Source organism: Vigna angularis, chromosome 1 (genome assembly GCF_016808095.1).
Source record: "Vigna angularis cultivar LongXiaoDou No.4 chromosome 1, ASM1680809v1, whole genome shotgun sequence".
Classification (NCBI taxonomy): Eukaryota; Viridiplantae; Streptophyta; class Magnoliopsida; order Fabales; family Fabaceae; genus Vigna; species Vigna angularis.
Genome location: NC_068970.1, coordinates 5,877,106 through 5,897,298, shown reverse-complemented (window position 1 = coordinate 5,897,298; position 20,193 = coordinate 5,877,106). Strand labels below are relative to the sequence as shown.

Sequence of the window (20,193 nt, the reverse complement as noted above, 5' to 3'; positions counted from 1 at the left end):
AGCTCAGTCAGGTTTGACCACGGTGGCATTTGCACCGTTATGTTTTTAATAGCATGAGCGAAAATGACCAAATTGAACATTTTTTAACAAAACATGAGACCTTTCTGAACTTTTTTAAAAGGTACTTTGAACCAAATCCTTAAAAGTAGAGACCAAAATAATGTATTAAACCTTTTTATTATTATACTAAACGAATTATGAATAGTACCGTATAAAAAAAATTATTTAATTAATGACTGATTAATGTAATACAAAATCGCTTAAATACTAATTTCATTTTAGTTAAATTTATTCAATTTAGTTTTAATATTTTTTGTGTTGAATTCACTTAAAGTTATCTTCATTTTTTTAATTTAATTCTTTTTTTGGTTAATGTTGTTTAAATAGTTAAGTGAATATTATCTATCATGTCTGAGTTGATGATTTATTTTATTGTTTTTTTTTTAATTTTAAAAATTAGATTAGTATTACGTGATAGTGTGTATAATAAATATTATTTAATTTGATCTCTATATTACTATTTTTGCTTAATTTAAATTGAATAACTTTATCTCTCTCATACCAAATTTTATATTTTAGTCTCAATTTGAAAAAAAATAAATGTTTTATTTTTAAAAAATAAATAATTAAATTAAATAAAAATAAATCATATTCGTCTATTGTCGTCGTCTATCGATACTACTCTCGGAGTTTCAATTTCAAGTGACGATCACACAATTTTATAGTCTTGATCAGACTACTGTGTCATCACGACGCCTTTATCAGAGCTTTTACGCGCTTTTAGTACTTTTTGAAATTTTGAATATGTTCATTTTTTCGTCATGCATGGTGACACGTCTTGCAGTGATTCAGAGCGTCGAGATTGATCTTTTTTCTCTTTCAGGTTATTCGTGTGTTGTCGCACGTCACGTTTCCTCTTAGACAGTTATTTAGAACATCAATGTTGCTATTTTTCCTTTTTCAAGTTTTTTGATTGGAGAATATTGATTTTTAAAGGTTTCTTTCTTCTATTCATCCAAAACTTCTTTCACTACACTTGCCGCTGCCAGTAGTGACGCCATCTACCACTGTTGTTTGTTGTCTACCACTACCACTATCGTAGTTCCAATTTCGTCTTACGATCATACGATTTTGATCGTCCTGGCTAGGCGACCACCATACCATCAACGACGCCTTCATCGGAGCTCTTACGCGTTTTTTAGCGTCTTTTGAAGTTGTTGATCTACTCCCTTTTCCGTCGTGCATGATGGCACATCCCGTAGCAATTCAGAGCGACGAGGTCACTCTATTTCCTCTTTTAGTTCTTTTCGTCTCCTCTTAGATAACTATTAAGAGTATCGATTTTGTTCTTTTTCATTTTTCAGGTGCCTTGATTAGAGAATATTGGATTTTTAAGGGTTATCTCTTCTGTTCATTCAAGACTTCTTTTGTTGTTGTCTCTTTTGACATATCTTTTGTCACAATTGTGTTTTACCTGTATATGCTTTTTATTCAATGACAAAGATGAATTTTTTTTGTTTATGTCTCGTGTTTATCCATGACTTCTTTTTATCTTTTTTGACCTCCCTTTTGTCAACATTGGATTTGATCCATTCATATATGTTTTTTCTATTGTGATAAAGATGGGGTTTGTTAGTTTATTAATAGCCGTGATAACTCTTCAACAATGACCTATTTATCTACTACTCTTTATGTACTGGATGTCAATAATGCATTCCTTAACCACGACTTGTAAAAAGAGATTTACATGGAGAAACCTCTATGATTTATTGCTCAAAGGAGTCTTCTTGAATAATATTTTGTATTCGCAAATCATTAACAAATTTAGTATTTTTCGAATCCTATTTTCACTAATTCTTTTAGATATACTATCTTTATTTTATATTTAGCTTTTATTTTTAGTTAATTTATTATTAAAAAATTAAAATTAAATTAAATAAAGTTGATAAAAATTGAAACTAAATTAAGAAATTTATTATTAAATTAAATATACGAAACAAATCATTATTTAAGCCTAAAAAGAATATACTAACTTGAAATCGATAATATTTAGACAGAAAAAGAATTAATATAATGGTATTGTTAGGTTCGTTGAAAAGGAGGAGCGCATCTGGTTTTGTCCGATAGGAATTGATATGATGGCCAGGTTCATCTCCAAGTCCAAGACGCTGCTTCGTCATTCCCAATCCCCCAAGGTCCTGATTGTGTGCCACCGCTACCGATCTTCGGAAGCCATGAAATCGAAGTGGGTGGAGATTGAAGGGGTGAAGTTGCTGGAGGACCATGCCCACCGTGTTATGGTCATGAAGGCCACACCCGATTGGCTTCCCTTCCTTCCCGGTTCCTCCTTCTGGGTCCCTCCTCCTCCCTCCCCCTTTCTCCCCAAATTCTCCATTCCCACTCAACCCTTCTTACTTCAAGGTTCTCTTTTTTTCCACTCACTCTTTTTCTCAATTCCTTCAATGTTAGATGAAGATTCTGGGAATGCTATTATCACAAACTTGTAAAAATAGTAACTTTCGATATTATGATTGACTAGATTGATTTATAGGGTAACTGTGGTCTTGACACGGAATTCATCGTATGCTCTATTTGTTTTTCTCTCTCAACAGCTGTTGCCACCCCACGAGGGACGGAACTTACTGTGCAACTTAAGGTTATGGCGCCCACTGAAAACGTGGCCCTCTCTGAAGACGAGGAAGGATGATCATGATAGTAAGCAATATTAATAGTAATGCATGCCTGTTTGTGTCCGCTTTCAACAATTCAAGTGTTGTTACGCAGTTTCAACTGCTGTTATGCAACAGAAATGTCTTTGGATTGGACTTGTTTGATATTCCGCTGAGACCAAATAGTGAATAGTTTTCAGGGTTGCAACCTTTGTTCGATGAGAGGGTCGGGGTGCAAAAAAAGTAATCTGTTTGAAGATCACGGAGCTTGGTTGCATAGAAGACAGTTCATGAAAATGGGAATTCTTTAACAGGTGAAGTACTACCGGTTGCTTTGGTATTAACTCTTCTCACGTTTTTTGGTCTCTGTTATTTGTATATAGTTTGGGTCCTGACCAAGCACTAAGCAATCGGTTTCTGTAGATTTTTCTTTTCAATGGTGTCATGTTGAATATTTTACATTGGATTATGTATGTATTTGTGTAACTAATAAAGCAAAAGCTTCTTTGACCATTCCTCTGAATAATGAATATGAGTATTCGTGTAGATAAAATAACTGCAGTAGACTTTATAAGGGGGTAAAAGCTTTGCACTGTCTCTAGTTGCTTGATTATTACTATAGAATTGCGTAGTTTCTATTGAGTTCTATAATTGAAGCCTTATTTCCCATTGAAAGGCTGAAGAGCGTTCCATTGTAGAAGCGAACTTGCCTTTTGTCGCTAATGTACGTGAAATCCTTCTTTTAATAAAAAGGGTCGATGGATGTTTATGTCAAGAAAAGAAAGAGATTATTCATAGATCTATTCAATTCTAACTAATAAAAAAAAGTGCTAGAATTTTGAATGTTAAAAAATGTCCGAGTAGACTTGGGATGGATCGGTAAGACTTATAAATTTTTCTAGTTTTGCCAGCCTCTCTGGTGACTGTGTCAATTCCTCTAATATGATTTAGGATTTGGATGCTCTCGTGTTATAGTTGGAAAAGTTGGGACTCTCTTCTCTCTCTGTCATAAAGTTTGATGTGCAAAGAACATTATTGTAATTGAAAAGAGATACATACAGTTTTAATTTTGGTATGAACTTACTGCGATGAGTCTTCAGATTTGCGAATTACATTCAGAAGACATTTTAAATTAATTGATACATATCGGTCAACCGTTCTTCTATTTGACTCGAGAGCCATTTGATATTGTGGAAAGAGTGTAGTGTGAAATCTAAACTGAAAACTCAGCTTGAAATATTCAAAGACATACATCCGTGCAGGATCCTAAATTATTAATGCTGAATAAGACATAGATCACGCTTGCTGAGAGGAAAGAGATAGAATAAGATTAATTTTCTAATTCATCAGTTCAATTTTAGTTTTTAATCTACTCATATTAACCTGATCACTTGTCATTTGTCTAGTTTGGTTTGCGGTACATGACTTACAAAGTGAAAACCAGTTCTGGTTCTGGTCAAATTCACAATTCATGTAATGTCATTTATATTTCTTCAGTTAGTTGACATTTTCAAGGGGCACAGTGAACACAATAAACCTGACTACGGGCATACATGGGTAAATATACATTGCTAGTTATAGACGATTTTGAGTTATATTGCGGGTTATATCCTTTTTGTGAGATTAATTCTTCCTAGAGCATCTATGACCCTGGTTATAAAGTTCTCTGAATGGGCTCTGAACTGCAAGTACAATACAGTCACGTTGACTTCAGTTTTCCAGATTGTTCTGATAAGAAAGATAAATGAATCATTAAACTTGGAATAATAGTAGTCAATTACATGTGTTTACTATCTTGATTTCTCAGTTGAATAATAATCAATGAGGCGTGTTTTCTGCCTAGATTACCCAGCTCCAAACTTTGGACTACCGCTCTGGCAACTTTAATTTTAAAATGCACCATTTGTTTCAACTTGAAAGGGTGTACCCCTAGAATGGCCTACGGAAAATGGACCATTGATGAATGAAATTTTGATCAAGAAAGTTAGTGTTATTCTGCTTAACAAAGAATAAATCCTTTTTGGTCAAAGGATTGAGGAGAGAAAAAAGAGGATTAAGTAGAAGAGAAGCTGAACTCTATATTAAATTGTAGTTCCCTTGATGATTCATGGAATTATAAGCATGGGTGGGCACGGGTAAGGGGTCCTCAAATGGATTAGAAGAACCCATGACTGGCATTTGTTGATGGTATTGAGTCTGTGGATACTGGTAATGGCCCATCATCCTATTATGTTGTTGATGTTGCTGGAACATCAGTTGTTGTTGCTGTCGCTGAGCCATGAATGCCATTTGCACATTGGTTGGAGGTGCTATGTTGTTGGACACCGCAAATGGATCTTGCTGATTATGATGATTGAATGGGTTACGTGTATCCATTTCCCCATATCCATAGCCTGCATTTCGGAGTTGAAGTTGTCTCCTAGCCTTTTCATCTTCATACAAACTGTCTAGTAATAGCTTGTCAAACCCACCAGCCTGACTCAACAAACGAGGGAGAAAAGAACAATAGTGTTGTTAGCTTTTAGATTCAAAGGACAAACCATAGCGTCATTTAGCGTGTGTGAAATTGTACCTATAGCCAAATATGTGAGATGAATGTCACAATAATCGTTTTGGGCCGCATTGGTTATATCGTTTGCATGTAACATGTTCATATATTGATTGGCATGTCTCGTATTTACATGATCTACTAAGTATGACAAGCAGGTAAAAACTGACCATTTTTCGATCTGGCGCTTGGCTTGTATGGTTACTTGGTGTTGTAACCAGTGCAAGTTCCCAACCAGAAGTTCCATTTGTGTAAGCCAAATCAAGACTGCTTGAGTTATTTCCTACATAAAATCGCAGAGTCTTAGAATTGAATCGATCAAAGATGGACCCGATTGAGGTTTTTTTTATTAATACAAGTTTGTTTGGATTAAGTCCTGGTAATGATGTACCTGAATGACTACGTGAGCAAGGAATGGCAATGGCACAGTTATTCCCTATGGGTTTAGATGAGATTATCTCCCATTTCTCCAATTAGTTTGTGGAGTAAACCAAAAGAAAAGTCTCTGGTTCGACAAGTTTTTTCCTCATTAGTTTTGGATTTCCCTACGGACTAGTCATACATTCTCGTTTCTATTTTCAAAATCTAACAAGCATTACATGTGTGTATGTGTGTGTATATATATATATATATATATATATATATATATATAAATTCTGATTCTTTGTTTAGTGAAGCAAATTCCAACCTCCATTCTTATGCATGCACTATAGAGTTAACTTCGTTAATTATCAATTACTCTTACCTCCGGCTGGTACAATTGCTAGCGCCAAAGCATTGCTTTCTTCTAGTTCCCGGGCTTTTGGATTTATTTCGTTTAGACCCTGCAAAGGTGACAAATATATTATATATTTTCCGTCAAAACAATCTCTCAAAACATTCATACGATCCACATAACCAAAAACACACCAGCAAATCATCAGTAGAATCAGTTGATATCAAAGGAGGAAGTTCCACTTCCTCCTCCTTAGGCTCTGGTTCGTCCTCATGCACCTGTTCCTCCTCTTTGTTTTCTTCATCGGGTTTTTCGGTTGCTTGAGTCTCTTCAGATTCTTTAGGTTCTGCTTCCTTTTTAGGTGATTGACCATTTTCGTGATACTCCTGATGTTGCATGACATTTATTAACGAACCATGACAAACAAATATGTTGTGGGCGTACACAGATGTTTAATAACAATTGACATTGAACCACTTTTAAGAAAAATAACCCTTTTTCCCATTACGGTGATTTCCCCCGGATACCATTAACAATAAAGGCAGAAACTTCAGTCCAAATATGCCATAACTAGAACCAGAACATAGATGCAAAGTTGTTGAGTTATATCTAATAATGAAATGAAGTTATCGTAGTCAATCTCCAATTCTCCATATCAATCGGGGTGCCAAAATTGACTCCAGAACCCAATGCAAAATATATAAGCGAGTCTTACAGCTATTCTATCAATTGCTAAGTTGTTTTAGAGGTATTGGCCCTAAACTTTATTCTACGCACAAGAAAATAAAAGTTCTACACATCAGACTGGTCTGGGAAATCTTTGGCTCGTTCTAAAAGTCATTAGGCTCTTCCACTCTCTGACGAAGTGGCTTGAACTTCATTTGCCATATTGCATGTAATAAGTCCTTTATTAGTTTAGAAAGTCAAGCATATTGGTTCGTGGAACATAAACAAATCGCATATAAGGCGCAGGCTTTCTCGAATAAATTTGCATATCACTCTTTCTTACCAGTCTATTAGATGCATTCAAGGGTGCTTCTTTAACGTATTCTTCCATCGTGGCAAGAAAAGAAGCAGGTGGCTGTTTATTGGGGGAAATATCTCAGTGAGAAACTGTATACGATATCAAATTAAATATTGTTATTAATGAGCAAGAACCTGTCTCAAGATTGGAAATTGAAAATTCCTAGCAAGGTCCAATCTCTTGCAGTATTCATAGAACTCGGCAAGATGATCAGCCTGCACATTATAGAATGATCATCAATTCAACTCGTATGACCCATTAGGAGGCCTCATTGAGGACAAGAAAGAATTCAAATTGAACAACAAAGAATGGATCTGAAGGAAAGCAAAGCACTATTGTACACCTGTTGGCTAGCCCTTTTATAAACGTGTAACGCCTTGATTGCATCATACTTTGGCATATCAAAGAACTGCAATTTTCATTACTTAGTACAGTTCCACATTTAAGAGTTAAACTGAAATAACATGTTAAACTGAAATAGACGTTACCACATCCACAAGATTTATGATTCCATCATTCAGGGCACAATATATTTTGAAGCTCTCTTTCAATACCTGAGATATTTTCGGAAGCGGAAAAGTAAAGTTAGACCATTATCCCTCTCAGTGAATGGATTTCTGGAAGGGAAGAAAGTTAGTGTTTCCTTTTCTGTGTTAGGATTGGATTCCTCTGAAATTAATTATTTAACTTCGGGAAAAAAAGAGAGTGAAACATGCCAACTGTTAACAAAAGAAAAATTAACAGTAGATTTTGACAATCCATTATTTGTCATAATAATGTTAACCTTGATTGTTTACGAATAGAAATTTCTCACTTCTGTCTGAAATGAGAGCTTATTTTAAATAAGTAATTCTTTTTAATGAAAGTGAAACAGGAGATACGGATGAATCAAGCATAAACAATTTTGTATTATAGGAAATCAATCCATGAGTATTGCAGCAATTGAGCTCTCTAGCACCTGAAGTCATATCTATTGTAAGGATCATTTTGAGATTTTAATAATTTTTTTTTTGGTTTCACCGTATCACATTACTATCTTTTTGCAACTTTTACTTCAATGCAACCATCTTATAAGACCCAAGCTTTAAATAATATTTTATTTAGTTGTTTATCAAAAATATATATTTCTAAGATAGAAAAGATATTTGTTTATTCTTATGATCAAGGTCTTAATTCATGATCTTTAAACTGTCATATTAGTACTCCAACTGAATAAAATATGTTCGACTAATTTTATTCAGTTATACAATTGATACAAAACATATCAGATAATACTTAAAAGTGCTATTGTGTGAAAAGTACAAATTAAACAAGCATACCAAGGCCAGTGCATATTGTATTAGGTAACTGCTGACAGCCAAACCTTCAGGCTGCAGGAAATTAAAGAAAACTAAATGTTATTATCTAAGGGAAATAAAATGCAGTCATTTCAGTGGCAAGAGATATAGCATAACAGATACAAAGCATGAAGATACCAAATCAAAGTTTTCTCCACAAATTCTTACCTGACAACCAACTAGGCGGTATAGAAGTTGCTGCAGTGCAGGCAGCTGCTCCAATAGCCCTTCTTTAGTCAACGACCGTGTTCTGCTATGTCCCTGTCAAAGCTAAAAGTTACTAATTTTCTAAACGCAGTAATGAAAGCCGCATGGAACAATTAATGTGTGAATAAAATTGAAAGGCAAAGCACCACCTTAGTTATAACGGGTGATGGTTTTGATAAACGCTCAGCCTCGATGTCATATTTAAGGATTCTAAAACATTCAAGCCTTTCTTCTAAAAATAGTGCATAGGTTCGAACCCATGCAGAACAATCCCAAGCTGCGTTGAGAAGTACAGTTAATAAGCATGAAATGAAAGAAAATTCAGATAACAAGAGGGTCTCACTAATCTATCTACCTTGAGGACTTGAGTCATCTTTGAAATTGGATATTTGAAGAAAACGTCCCCTACGCGCATAGTTTATGAGGTCTTCTTTGAAAGTAGGATCACCCTCTCTTAATATTCTATGAATGACTATCAATGTCTTTACAGCAACCTATCATGTGACATGTCGTTATTCAGTTAAAAACAATGTCAAGAAAGTTTGGAAAAATTATCGTCATGGAGTATAATTGTACGCAAATTACATTAATTCCCTCTCACTTGTTTTCACTGAACAACTTAAGCTTTTAGAATGGTTGATTCATGACAATTATACAGTTCCCATTTCCCTTTTTTCTTACATATGCTAATGTTTGTTATTTTCATGCAGAAATCAAGCATAACATCTTTATGAACCCTGTTAAAAAAAATAACATTTTACCATATACGGACAAGAAAAACAAAATGAGCACTGATTGTTTATTATACGTTCTGATGTTTGTTAAGTACTTTTATTTCTAAAGCACCATTCGAACCCTTCCTTCTTCATGTTGTGTCATGAAATTCGGAAATGTAAATTGAAATTATCAAAACCACGTTTTCAAATTTTATCCAAACACAATTTTAATGCATTCAGACAGTTAGTTACACAGAGGACTCACTATCCAATTCCGTGTCTTTGCAAGCCTCCTAGCAAGTGTGTGTATGCAGTAAGCCACATCTGCCCGTGGTTGGTGTGCCGAAGTTGCAGAGAAAATCTCTGCAAAGAAGAGCAAAGACAGAACTAATAAATATCCCACTCTGGCATTATTGATCCGATATCATTTATAATTTCTTTCGATGCAAGAAACAAGATCTATGGAATAAACCATGCATAATGCATCGAAAATTAATGATTCAAACCCTGACGGCACTAATCTCACAATGAAAATAGAAAAAAAAAGGCATAATTTTAATTTATATATAAGTATTCAACAAAATCTGAGAACTCACTTCTGACATGACGTTCCTTTGGAGGATATTCTACATGACTGGTAGCCTTCACAATAGCAACATCCAAATCCTTACATAAATAAAAAAGAACATGATCAAAATAGAGAAAATCTGAGAAATCAAATCTGGAGAAAAATGTATAAATAGATCGATGAAAAGTTAGAAAGAGATATGAAAAAATGAACCTTGTATTCGCTATGGACCTTGGCTAGGCCAACCTTGGTAGAGTCTTTGAGAGCACCGTAGGCCTTTCTTAAGGTACGGAACGTTCCCATTCACCAACGAATTGAATTTGACAGAAATACTGAAGGAAGAAGAGGAACCACGTTTTCCTCCTCCTCCTTCTTCTTCTTCTTTCAAACTCTGTCATGTGTTCCAACTTCCAACGACAAAAAGAAGGAAGCAACGACCAAAGGGTATTTTCGTAGTTTCAGCTCTTGATATACTAGGTGTTGCATGGATTCTGTTAACTAACTTGGACCAATAATTATAATTTTTAATATTATAAAAATAAAATAAAAATGGTGTAAAATTTTGACTTTCTATTCCATTCTTAGTATAGATAAATACATCAAAAGCTAAAAATATATTAACCTTCTCTTTGAAATTAAGAGTAAATTTGAACGATTTTATTTTTAAAATATTTATTCGATAGATGATTTTGACATAATAATTATTCTTTAGACAAAAAGATCATATAGACAAAACTTCACCTTGTAAGGAACGTTTTTATTGAAATAAAACTTTTGGGATGGATTGGCAATTGCTTTCCACATCCCATCAATTTCTTTCTGCACCTCTTCAATTTTTTAAAATGTCTATTTTATCCTTGTAGAAAAGACTTCTGGGTTATTCATTTTGGAATATACTTTCCAGAATGCATGTAACATTGAAATAAATTTTTCGGAATATCCTTTTATATAAAATAGAATACACAATTCCCACATTTATATAAAGAAAAAGGTAATTACTTTCTGCACTTTATCATTTTCTTCCTAGGACCTATCACTTTTGGAATTTACTTTCTGAAAACATAATGAATAATTGTGTAAAAAAAAGATCAGAAATCAACCTCCTTTCGACGAAAACTTGATAAGAAATTTGATGGAGTGCAGAAAGCAATTGGCAAAGAAAAATTCTGAAGTGATTTTAGTTTATTTTAATTTGTGTGAAAGGGCATAACACGTGACGCAGAAAGCTAAAGCCGTCAACAACACATGCAATTGTACACATTAAACTAACATTAGAATTTTTTTTTTTTAACAAAGCATTTATCAATGAGATCTTCAAGGAGAAAAACTTCACTTGGTATTACTTTTACTTCATCAAAATATTTTCCTCTTCGACAAAAGCTTAACCAATAAACATCAATTCATTCGGATTGAACTAGTTGGTTTACTAACTCACTTAATTTAATTTAATTATTTATTATTTTGTTTCAATATTATTAGATAATATCTTTTTATTATATTATAGATAAGGATAAAAAAAATGTTTCAAGACAGAAAAACATTATAGATTTATCTATTCAATACTCTAATATTATAAAAGGATAAGTGATAGAAAAATTATCAATATTAAAAACTGTGATAGAAAAATTATCAATATTAAAAATTTATTTGTTCGCCTTTTGTACTGGTTTTGGATTACGTTTGCATTGTATGATATTTTTCTTTTTATTTTTGAATTATCTTTAGAGTTTAACATATTTTAGAGTGAAATTTATTTAGATTTGAATTAAAAAATATAATTTTTTTTATTAAAAAAAAACTTATAATTAAATGAGTCAGTAAGTCAATTCGTTAGTGGACTGAATCGGATCGATCCGAGTTATCCATTTTGATATATATATATATATATATATATATATATATATATATATATATATATATATATCTTAAAAAAAAAAACTCAAAGTGATATGAATAAAATAAAGTTTTAAAAAATAATAATATTGTGCTTTGTTATCCTTAGTGATTGGATTTTCATTTGAAAAAAAAGGAAGGTGGGAGGATTAGAGTGGATAATTCAAGAAGCATGTCATGTACATACATATCACGTCATCTCATCCGTTTCATCTTCTATTTTTTTTTTCCAATACTTAATTATTTAAAAATAACTTATACATAAATTTAAGTATTGTTCAAAATAATTCTATATAACGATACAAATATATTTTTTCATTTAATTTTGTTATTAATGAGATTACAAAATTATTACTTTTCTATAATTTTTAATTTATTTTTAATTTTTTTTAAAAATATATAAGTTTAAAGTAGTAAAAAAGAAAAATAACTTCAAACCTGTGACTTTAAAAGTTTTAGAATTAATATTTTATGTAAGTTAAATCTCCTTTATTCGTGTATCATTGTTGTTTTTTTTTTCAAATCCTCCTTAGTGATATTATAATCAATTACTCATCTTCATAACTTGTTTAAATAATTCTTTTTAACGAAAACTCCGAAACCCAATTTAAAATATTTAAATTTATAAAATACTTAAAATGTAAGTAAGTCCATCAGAATTAAAAAAATTCATTTGATTTCTCTTTCCTTAATTTCTGTTATAGCAATATGATCTCTAAAAACTCTAATATAAAATCACTAGTAAAGTTTAGCGGTGGTTCTCAACTAATTTTGTTGAATTATTGTAAAATAAAAATAGTTGGTAGGATTATATACAAGTCAAATAGATACACAATTCTAATAGTCTTTTCAATACAATGGCAATTAAAATGTTTTATGTGAAAGTTAACATTAATATATACTAACTAATGTCTTGGATAGAATAGTTAAACTAAATCCACAAGTTTTAATAAATTAAATATATTTATTTTAATGAAGTAAATAGTTTAAATTATGAATTTTAAAAAAATAAAGGGATGAAAAATATAATTTATATTATGATGTAAAATCGTGGTCCTTATTCTTGCACAACAGAATGACTTTTTAAGCAAATTTTGCCAAGTGTCACGCTGATGTTGATTAAAACAAATGTTTTTTTTTCTTTTACCACCATACTAGGAATGTTGGATTATTTGGATAGTGAACAAAATATTCGAATTTCATCCTATAATTCGTCTGCAAGTGCATTGGTGTAGTTGGTATTAGTTTTTCAATTAAAAGTCAAAAACTAATATGCTAAAACTATAAAGAATTTGACCTCTCCTAATTTATATTCTTTTTTATCATACGAGAAACAATATAATCAATCTTGTTATCACATGTTGTAGTAGGAAACATCTAATACCGATATTTAAATTCGGGTAGTTATATTTTAACTATAGGTTTTGTTAATAGATAGAAGTTGGGATATAACCATGTTCGTTTTTTTCTACATTAGCATTGTTTTTAATCATTGGATTAATTGTAGGTTTATTGAACAGTATTAACTATAGAAATCAACATTGCATTGATTTAAGTATAATGGTAGATATTCATTTTGAACTTTATAATAATTTATGATATACATGAGCTTATTATGAATTAATGAGTCGGCTGAAATTGAAATGGAGACTTTGTGAGGGACTAATTGTTAATGGAAAAAATTGGAGAATAATATATCTATACTTGTATGTTTTTATAAATCAAAAGTATTACAATATAATAAACTATATTTAATGTAAATGTTATTATTTATTTATAGTATAAATGTAAATATTAAAACTGTTTAATCAACTTTTACTTAATATTTTATGGATTTTAGTATTTTATGTCACTCCTTAGTCACGAGAAAAATCTCTGAATAGATTTCATATTAATAAATGATGAATAAATTTATATTATGATTATGATACTATTTTTATCTCAAAATTTTAAGAAAATTAGGTTGTAGGACTTTTTTCTTATTCAACTTTGCCATTTTTTCACAAATATCAATTTTGAATAAGATTTTTGTTCTTAATGTTTAATACCATTATATTCATAACTAATATTAAAACTATTGGCTAAGTGAAAATAATATTAGATAAATATTCGGGAAGGAATTAAGCCTTTTATTCATAATATATTAAAATAAAATTATAAAGAATGGTTTATACTAAATCAAGATTTGTAAGATACAGATAGTAATGTTTTAAGAATGAAACGTTTGTTGTATTTAGTATATTTCAGAAAAGAAAAAAATTAAACACTTTTGGTTATGTTAAAGTAGCTTTTAAGAGATATTTTAGTAAACTTCCAATGATTAATTGGCCTATACAAAAATAATATTAAATAAAAAAAAAGTTTGTCACAAATAACGTTAAATATACCTAATTAACTAAAATTTGTTTGATAAAAATGATTTCACAACAAACATCTAGAATGGTATTCTCTTTATCATGAATGACATCGACTTCAAATTAATTGACAGCAACAACATGTTGTAAAAAACGAGAGATAAATGAAATAAAAACATGATTCAAAAAACATAAATAAAATCGAAATTGCTGTTGCCTACTTCCATTTTAATTTCGGTAACATTATTATGTACCAATTTGATTGATGCAAACATAGTCTGACAGTAAATTAAATCAGTAATTTCTTTCTGCTAAACTAAATCTATCAGGAGATCACAAAAAGATTCATGCTCTCATTGCATATAACCAAGCACTTTTGCTTCCTTTGTTCATTGACGAGTTGAGACACATTGGCTACACACAAAAGGCAACAATGCCTATGATTCACCACAGAATCTGATTTTTTTTTTTCTGAAGACTATATCAATATTATTTTGTTCCTCGTTTCAGATTCTGCCACAATTACTTGTGAAATAAAACCACACGCAAAGAGAGAAAAGAGAAAGAAAGAGAGACAGAGAGATTCATATAATGAATGGGAATGGCAACATAACAAGAAGCTAACCGTTGTGGCGCTTGGGGTAGCTATTGACGGCGACTGGTTTCATCAATCAACATTGGGAATCTCAGACCCAATTTCAAATTCAAACCAATCTCTCAATTAAACTCCACCCATTCAATCCCTGCAACTCCTGCACTGTCACCATGTTCACACCCTTTCAGGGCCTTACAAAGTTCTGATCTTTCACTATATTCCTCTTCCTTCACAGGTTTGTTTTGTTTCTTTTGCTTCAAACTCTTGTGGGGTTAGACATTTGGATTCAAAGTCAAGGTCTTGAGGCTCGTGGTGTATTGGCCGTTTTGAGTACTTGGGGTATTTCGTGTGTTCTTCTGCTTATCACAAGTGCTTTTTTTCTCTCGATTTGAATAACTAACGATGACTTATTTGTGATTCTAACAATCATGTCTCAAACATCGTATATTGACTTTCTTTATTTTGCTGAACTAGTCAAGTAATTCATGATTCAATGTTCTCTCGACGAGTAATACTCATACTCATCTAATGCTCCACTGTTTTTGCCCGTTTCATATAATGTTTGGCCTTGTTCCATCCTGCTTTGATTTCAAGAATTTGATCATTTGTAATGCTCATTTTTTAACTTGATCAATGGATAGCGAGCAACTTAGTATGCATTAACAAGACCAATTTCTGTGAAATCGTTGTCTTTGTTTTCGCAAGATTCATGTTTTGTGCTGAAATTTCAGGATTTAACATATCAATATGCGGGACAGTGTGAAGAAGTCAAACGACAAAGGATCTAAAAAATCTGGTCATTTGAAGGCACGTACAAAAGGGAAGAAGGATAAAGTGAAAGTGGAATCAAAATCTCACACAAAAAATGTTGGCACTGACGTATCAAAGAAGAGAGTTATCTCTTCCCTCAAGATCAAAGGACCTCGTAAGGATTCTTCAGATAAGAAATTGACTACTGGACAGAAATTGCCTTTGAAGAACAGAAAATCTTCACAGAAGCCATCCTCAAAGTTACCAGGCAAAAAAGCTTCTCTTAGCTCTAGAAAAGAGGGGAAAGATGCTGATGGGGAGGTAAAGCTTCAAAAAATGAAGAGAAAGAGAACAAAGAAAAGACAAAGGAATAACTTGGATCTTGATGATCCTTCACGCCTGCAGAGGAGAGCACGGTATCTTTTAATCAAAATGAAGCTAGAGCAGAACCTTATTGATGCTTACTCTGGAGAAGGTTGGAAAGGTCAGAGGTATGGTATAAGTTTTCCTATAGCTTTCTTTTTGTTGCAAAAGGTTGGGTGAATAACAAGCATATTTTACCTTTTAATTGATTTAGTTAGGAGGTGTTCCTTTTAATTGATTTTTGTTACTGTTATTCTTAGAGGTGCATGCTCTATGTCACTTGAAATATTTAGGAGATTAAATTATTCAAGGGAAATGTAAATAGATAAATGACTGGTTTATTGAGTTACACTTCCATTGAATTTGGTGATAGCTGGAGTTTTCACGTATCCACTTAAGCTGAATTTATGTTTTGCATGAAAAATTTAGTATGATTATGCTGTACCGTTGATTATAAACCAGAATGGATTGGTGTCTCCAAACATTCGTCTTGGTCAACAGCTTATGGCAATGCAGTGCGATCTTAATCTGAAAACAATTATTAGCTATTTTCATCAACGCTAGCCCTTGACAAATAGCAGTGTGGCTTATCATTATTCCATTTCTTGAACTGATGGAAACTCCTTTAACAGTCGAGAAAAGATTAGGCCAGAAAAGGAGCTACAACGAGCAAGGAAGCAAATTTTAAAATGTAGACTTGGTATTCGTGATGCCATTCGCCAATTGGATTCCCTTGGTTCATTGAGTTGCATTGAAGATTCGGCAATTGCTCCAGGTGGATCTGGTTGTCAGGAACATGTGAGCAAGTATCAACACTTCATTGCATTAAATGATTCTCTATTCTTTCCATTTAATACTTGTGAACCAGCTTCATACCTTCTCTTATTTTGCTAACGTTGAGCCATCTCTCATGCCTTTTCTGAAGTCAAGTTGTATCATGTATCATGTATGGAATGACAAGGCACATTTTAAAAACTTTATATTCAGTCTTCTATTTTTCTCAATCTAGATATTCTGTGCTAAGTGCAAAATGCGTGAAGAACCTCCACATAATGATGTTATACGATGCTATGGTACATGCAAGCGTGCGTTTCACCAAAAATGTGTGGACCCTTCTTTAGACACTGAAAATGGTAAGTTCCATTATATGATGATAACAAGTTGTGCTTTTGGTTGCAACTTCCTCTGTTTTGATTTCATGAAATAAATCATTTGTTTAATTATATATTACAGTTCCTCCTGGAGGGCAGGACTGGTTTTGTAATTTTTGTGAATGCAAGATGGAAATACTGGAAGCTATGAATGCTCATCTTGGAACTCACTTCTCCTTGCACAGTGCTTGGCAGGTTTTTAATCTTATAATCTCTTAACACCATTTATTTTTCTGTTTTCATCTCTCTCTACATATATAATCAATTTAGAATTTTATGTACATACCAGACGAAAATGTACTCCCTTAAATTTTTTCTTTCATTGCTGTTTGTTAGACTTTCCTCTTAAAAAGTACTCGTCACTTTAAGGAATCCAAATCCATATATTCCTACTGGTTCACCTAATAATTCCTTTCTGGCATAATTAAAGGATGTATTCAAAGAAGAGGCTGCTATCCCTGATGGTGAGACTACATTACTGAATCCTGAAGAAGAATGGCCGTCAGATGATTCTGAAGATGATGATTATGACCCAGAGAGGAAAGAAGACAGCCACAATATCAACATGGAAGGAACTAATGATAGTGCGTCTGATGATTTAAGCAGTTCTACCAGTCTGTGTTATTCTGATGATGAACATTCTCCAGTACATGGTGTCAGTCATGAATATCTTTTTGCCAATACCAGCATAGATTCTGATGAGTCTGAGGACAAAGCCTGTGGGCGTAGGCAGCGAAAAGCTGTTGACTACAAGAAGCTTTATGATGTAAGTATATGAAGTTGTCCCTGATTTGTTTGCTGTCCTATAATGGAAAAGAAGTTTCATCTGAGTTCTTTTTTCTCAGGAAATGTTTGGGAAGGAAGCTCCTGCATATGAACAATTGAGTGAAGATGAAGACTGGGGTCCTGGCAAAAGAAAGCGAAGAGAAAAGGAGTGTGATGCTGTTGATTCTCTTATGACGTTGCATGAAAGTGAGAATATGCACCCCAATAATGAGCACAACAACATGACAAAAATAATTTCTTCAGGCACAAATATCAGAAGGCATTGTTTTAGGATTCCACGTGATTCAGTTGAGGTACTAGCAGAAACACTTGGTCAATTTATTTATAAAAGGGTTATATGTGCTTTAATTTTTTCCCCTTTCATCTTATTATGAAATGAGCCAGAAGCTTCGCCAAGTTTTTGCTGTGAATGAACTTCCTCCAAGATCTATTAGAGAGGATCTTTCAAAAGAGCTAGGACTTGACACTGAGAAGGTGCCGACTTACTTTATATCTATCTTCCATTCGAATTTGCTTTTGAAGTTTTTTCTCTTGATGCACAATTTCTTGATCCCCTGTGGTTATTCCAATTAGTTCCACTCTGTTTGCATGCCTATAAACACTTTATTTGTTCAAACTTTCTGCTACTAACTTGTGCTAGAAAATGCAGGTCAGCAAATGGTTCAAAAATGCACGTTACTTGGCGCTTAAAAGTAGAAAGGTAAGACACACTTTAATATCTCATTGTTCAATCAATGCAAGTCTATTTTGTCTTCCTTTTGTTATGAACAATTCTTGCACTAGTAGCTCTTTTTATAACTCTCACAATCTTTACGGTAGTGTTTACATTTCATTTCTTTTGCTTATGAAATTGATTTTGAACAAATGTCAAGCTTTGTAATTTTAGATTAGTATAATTAAAATCATATAATAGGATTACTCAATGACTGAAAACAGAGAGAATTCTAGGAAATCATATGATGAAAATTCTTGTCTTAATGAGAAGACCAAGAGAGTAGTCTTAGCATTTTTTTTTGTAGATTTACGACTTCCTTTTGTGTCAGACAGTCAAATTTTGTAGTCCTTTGGAATTTGCAATGAACTCTAATGTGATTGGATTTTGTTCAGCATCAAGCAGAAGGAGCAGCAAATCAACATAAGGGAATCACTTCCACAAAGAACTCCATATTACAAAATCAGGAGAAAACTGATCTTTTGAAACCAAAGACCTTGAAAATTACTACAAGTCATTCCCAGAAGGATGTTAAAAATGTCAGTGGAAGAAAGAAAATTAAGTTTTCTAGCAAGAAAAGACAACCAGAAATTCCTCCACCTCCTGGAGAAAATGGCAACAAGGTGCTTTTCTAATAGTTTCATGTTTTAAAGCATTGTATGTTTGAGAAGTAGTAACACATCCATAAACCAGGCAAATCAGAGTTTCAAATAGAGCATTTTTTTTTTCTTACGATTACTTGAAGAAATGATGAACTGGTAATTCTATAACAAGTTTTCACTGCTTTTTCCCCTTCAGGACTCAATGGAGATGAGTGATGATGTGAGCTTGAAGAAACTATTGAAGAAAAAAAAGAAGAGGTTGGTAAATTTTACATTTGCAGGAGATTCTCAGACGGCAGAGTTGGAATTCGAAAGATTGTGCAAATTGAAGCAAAAGCTAATTAGTATGAAGCAAAAATTAACAAGAATTCAAAGGTTGGATGCAAAGGGTTCAGATGAAGCCCATTGTAATGAAGCATCCATTGTATATGTACCCACAGCTGTGTTAAGGGAAAAAACTGAATGATAACTTTTATTGGAAAATTTATGAAAGCAGTTAATTCCTTTCTCCTTGTATTACTTCCAAGTTAACCATATTAATTAATACCAGTTTCCTCACCATACCAATTCTTTTTCACGTCCCTAATATTAGTGATGATACCTCAAGCCAAATATTCTTATTCTCTACATACAAAACCACACATCTCATGTTCAATGATATGCATTGCAAACATCATTATAAAGGCCTACACAGAGGTTGTTTTTCAATAACATTGTACGTGTCGGGCATTCGGTGTAGGAACCAAAACGTGAAAAAAAAATATATATATATATTACGTCTTGTATCTTCGATTGAATGCAAAAGCAGATTTATTAAGAAAGTTGTTTTTTGCATCCTGTTGTTAGTGAAAAGAAAGAAGAAGAAAGTAAACATGAAAGTTGTAAAATAACGCATATTATCCTTCAATCTACTATGCAAATATCTGTTGTAATTTTTAAATAAGCTATAAAGATATAAAATATATTAAATAAAAATTATGTGTCATTTTATATTTATGTTTTTTAAATAGGTGTTTTTTTATTGAAATTAAATATAAAAAATAAAATTAATTTGAATATTTAACTGAAATGATTTGATGTATAAATTTTAAAAAATCGTTTTAACATAGATATATATAAATTATAATTAAGCTTATTTATTAATTTATTTTGTGTGACATCAACGTTAGCACGTAATACTAATAGATTAATACATGGCATATA

General features: G+C 32.3%; 3 protein-coding genes across 5 annotated transcripts; 2 read left to right on the top strand and 1 right to left on the bottom strand.

The window, feature by feature from the left end:
• The first annotated feature begins 2,070 nt into the window (after positions 1-2,070).
• Positions 2,071-3,182, top strand: LOC108322141 (uncharacterized). Of its 3 annotated transcripts, none has more exons than XM_052871981.1 (3): positions 2,071-2,421; positions 2,613-2,715; positions 2,870-3,182. In XM_052871981.1, the coding sequence occupies exons 1-2, from the start codon at positions 2,136-2,138 to the stop codon at positions 2,705-2,707; spliced, it is 381 nt and encodes a 126-aa protein (XP_052727941.1). In that variant the 5' UTR covers positions 2,071-2,135; the 3' UTR covers positions 2,708-2,715; positions 2,870-3,182. The 3 variants fall into 3 exon arrangements, with proteins under 3 accessions (XP_052727941.1, XP_017409620.1, XP_017409619.1); XM_017554131.2 differs by having other exon boundaries at positions 2,856-3,182; XM_017554130.2 differs by having other exon boundaries at positions 2,072-2,421; positions 2,863-3,182.
• A 1,294-nt stretch (positions 3,183-4,476) lies between these two features.
• Positions 4,477-10,152, bottom strand: LOC108322159 (putative clathrin assembly protein At5g57200). The gene is made up of 15 exons (XM_052868875.1): positions 9,998-10,152; positions 9,813-9,882; positions 9,482-9,579; positions 8,856-8,994; positions 8,650-8,777; positions 8,462-8,554; positions 8,276-8,326; positions 7,445-7,510; positions 7,300-7,365; positions 7,091-7,171; positions 6,942-7,013; positions 6,127-6,318; positions 5,963-6,041; positions 5,388-5,500; positions 4,477-5,144 (listed from the first exon to the last, which is right to left on the bottom strand). The coding sequence occupies exons 1-15, from the start codon at positions 10,085-10,087 to the stop codon at positions 4,746-4,748; spliced, it is 1,737 nt and encodes a 578-aa protein (XP_052724835.1). The 5' UTR covers positions 10,088-10,152; the 3' UTR covers positions 4,477-4,745.
• Positions 10,153-14,418: 4,266 nt separating this feature from the next.
• LOC108322130 (pathogenesis-related homeodomain protein) lies at positions 14,419-19,498 on the top strand. The gene is made up of 11 exons (XM_017554117.2): positions 14,419-14,861; positions 15,358-15,867; positions 16,372-16,537; positions 16,749-16,872; positions 16,973-17,085; positions 17,321-17,656; positions 17,736-17,969; positions 18,061-18,150; positions 18,326-18,376; positions 18,784-19,011; positions 19,187-19,498. Exons 2-11 carry the CDS (start codon positions 15,374-15,376, stop codon positions 19,454-19,456), a joined length of 2,106 nt encoding a protein of 701 aa, XP_017409606.1. The 5' UTR covers positions 14,419-14,861; positions 15,358-15,373; the 3' UTR covers positions 19,457-19,498.
• Positions 19,499-20,193: the final 695 nt, after the last annotated feature.

Coding starts and splice junctions, on each gene's coding strand:
- LOC108322141 (XM_052871981.1), top strand. CDS start 2,136: ATGATGGCCAGGTTCATCTCCAAGTCCAAGACGCTGCTTCGTCATTCC. Junction 2,422..2,612: donor TCAACCCTTCTTACTTCAAG/GTTCTCTTTTTT, acceptor CTCTCTCAACAG/CTGTTGCCACCCCACGAGGG.
- LOC108322159 (XM_052868875.1), bottom strand. CDS start 10,087: ATGGGAACGTTCCGTACCTTAAGAAAGGCCTACGGTGCTCTCAAAGAC. Junction 8,327..8,461: donor ACCGCCTAGTTGGTTGTCAG/GTAAGAATTTGT, acceptor AATTTCCTGCAG/CCTGAAGGTTTGGCTGTCAG. Junction 7,172..7,299: donor ATAAAAGGGCTAGCCAACAG/GTGTACAATAGT, acceptor TATAATGTGCAG/GCTGATCATCTTGCCGAGTT.
- LOC108322130 (XM_017554117.2), top strand. CDS start 15,374: ATGCGGGACAGTGTGAAGAAGTCAAACGACAAAGGATCTAAAAAATCT. Junction 17,657..17,735: donor ACTACAAGAAGCTTTATGAT/GTAAGTATATGA, acceptor CTTTTTTCTCAG/GAAATGTTTGGGAAGGAAGC. Junction 18,377..18,783: donor TGGCGCTTAAAAGTAGAAAG/GTAAGACACACT, acceptor GATTTTGTTCAG/CATCAAGCAGAAGGAGCAGC.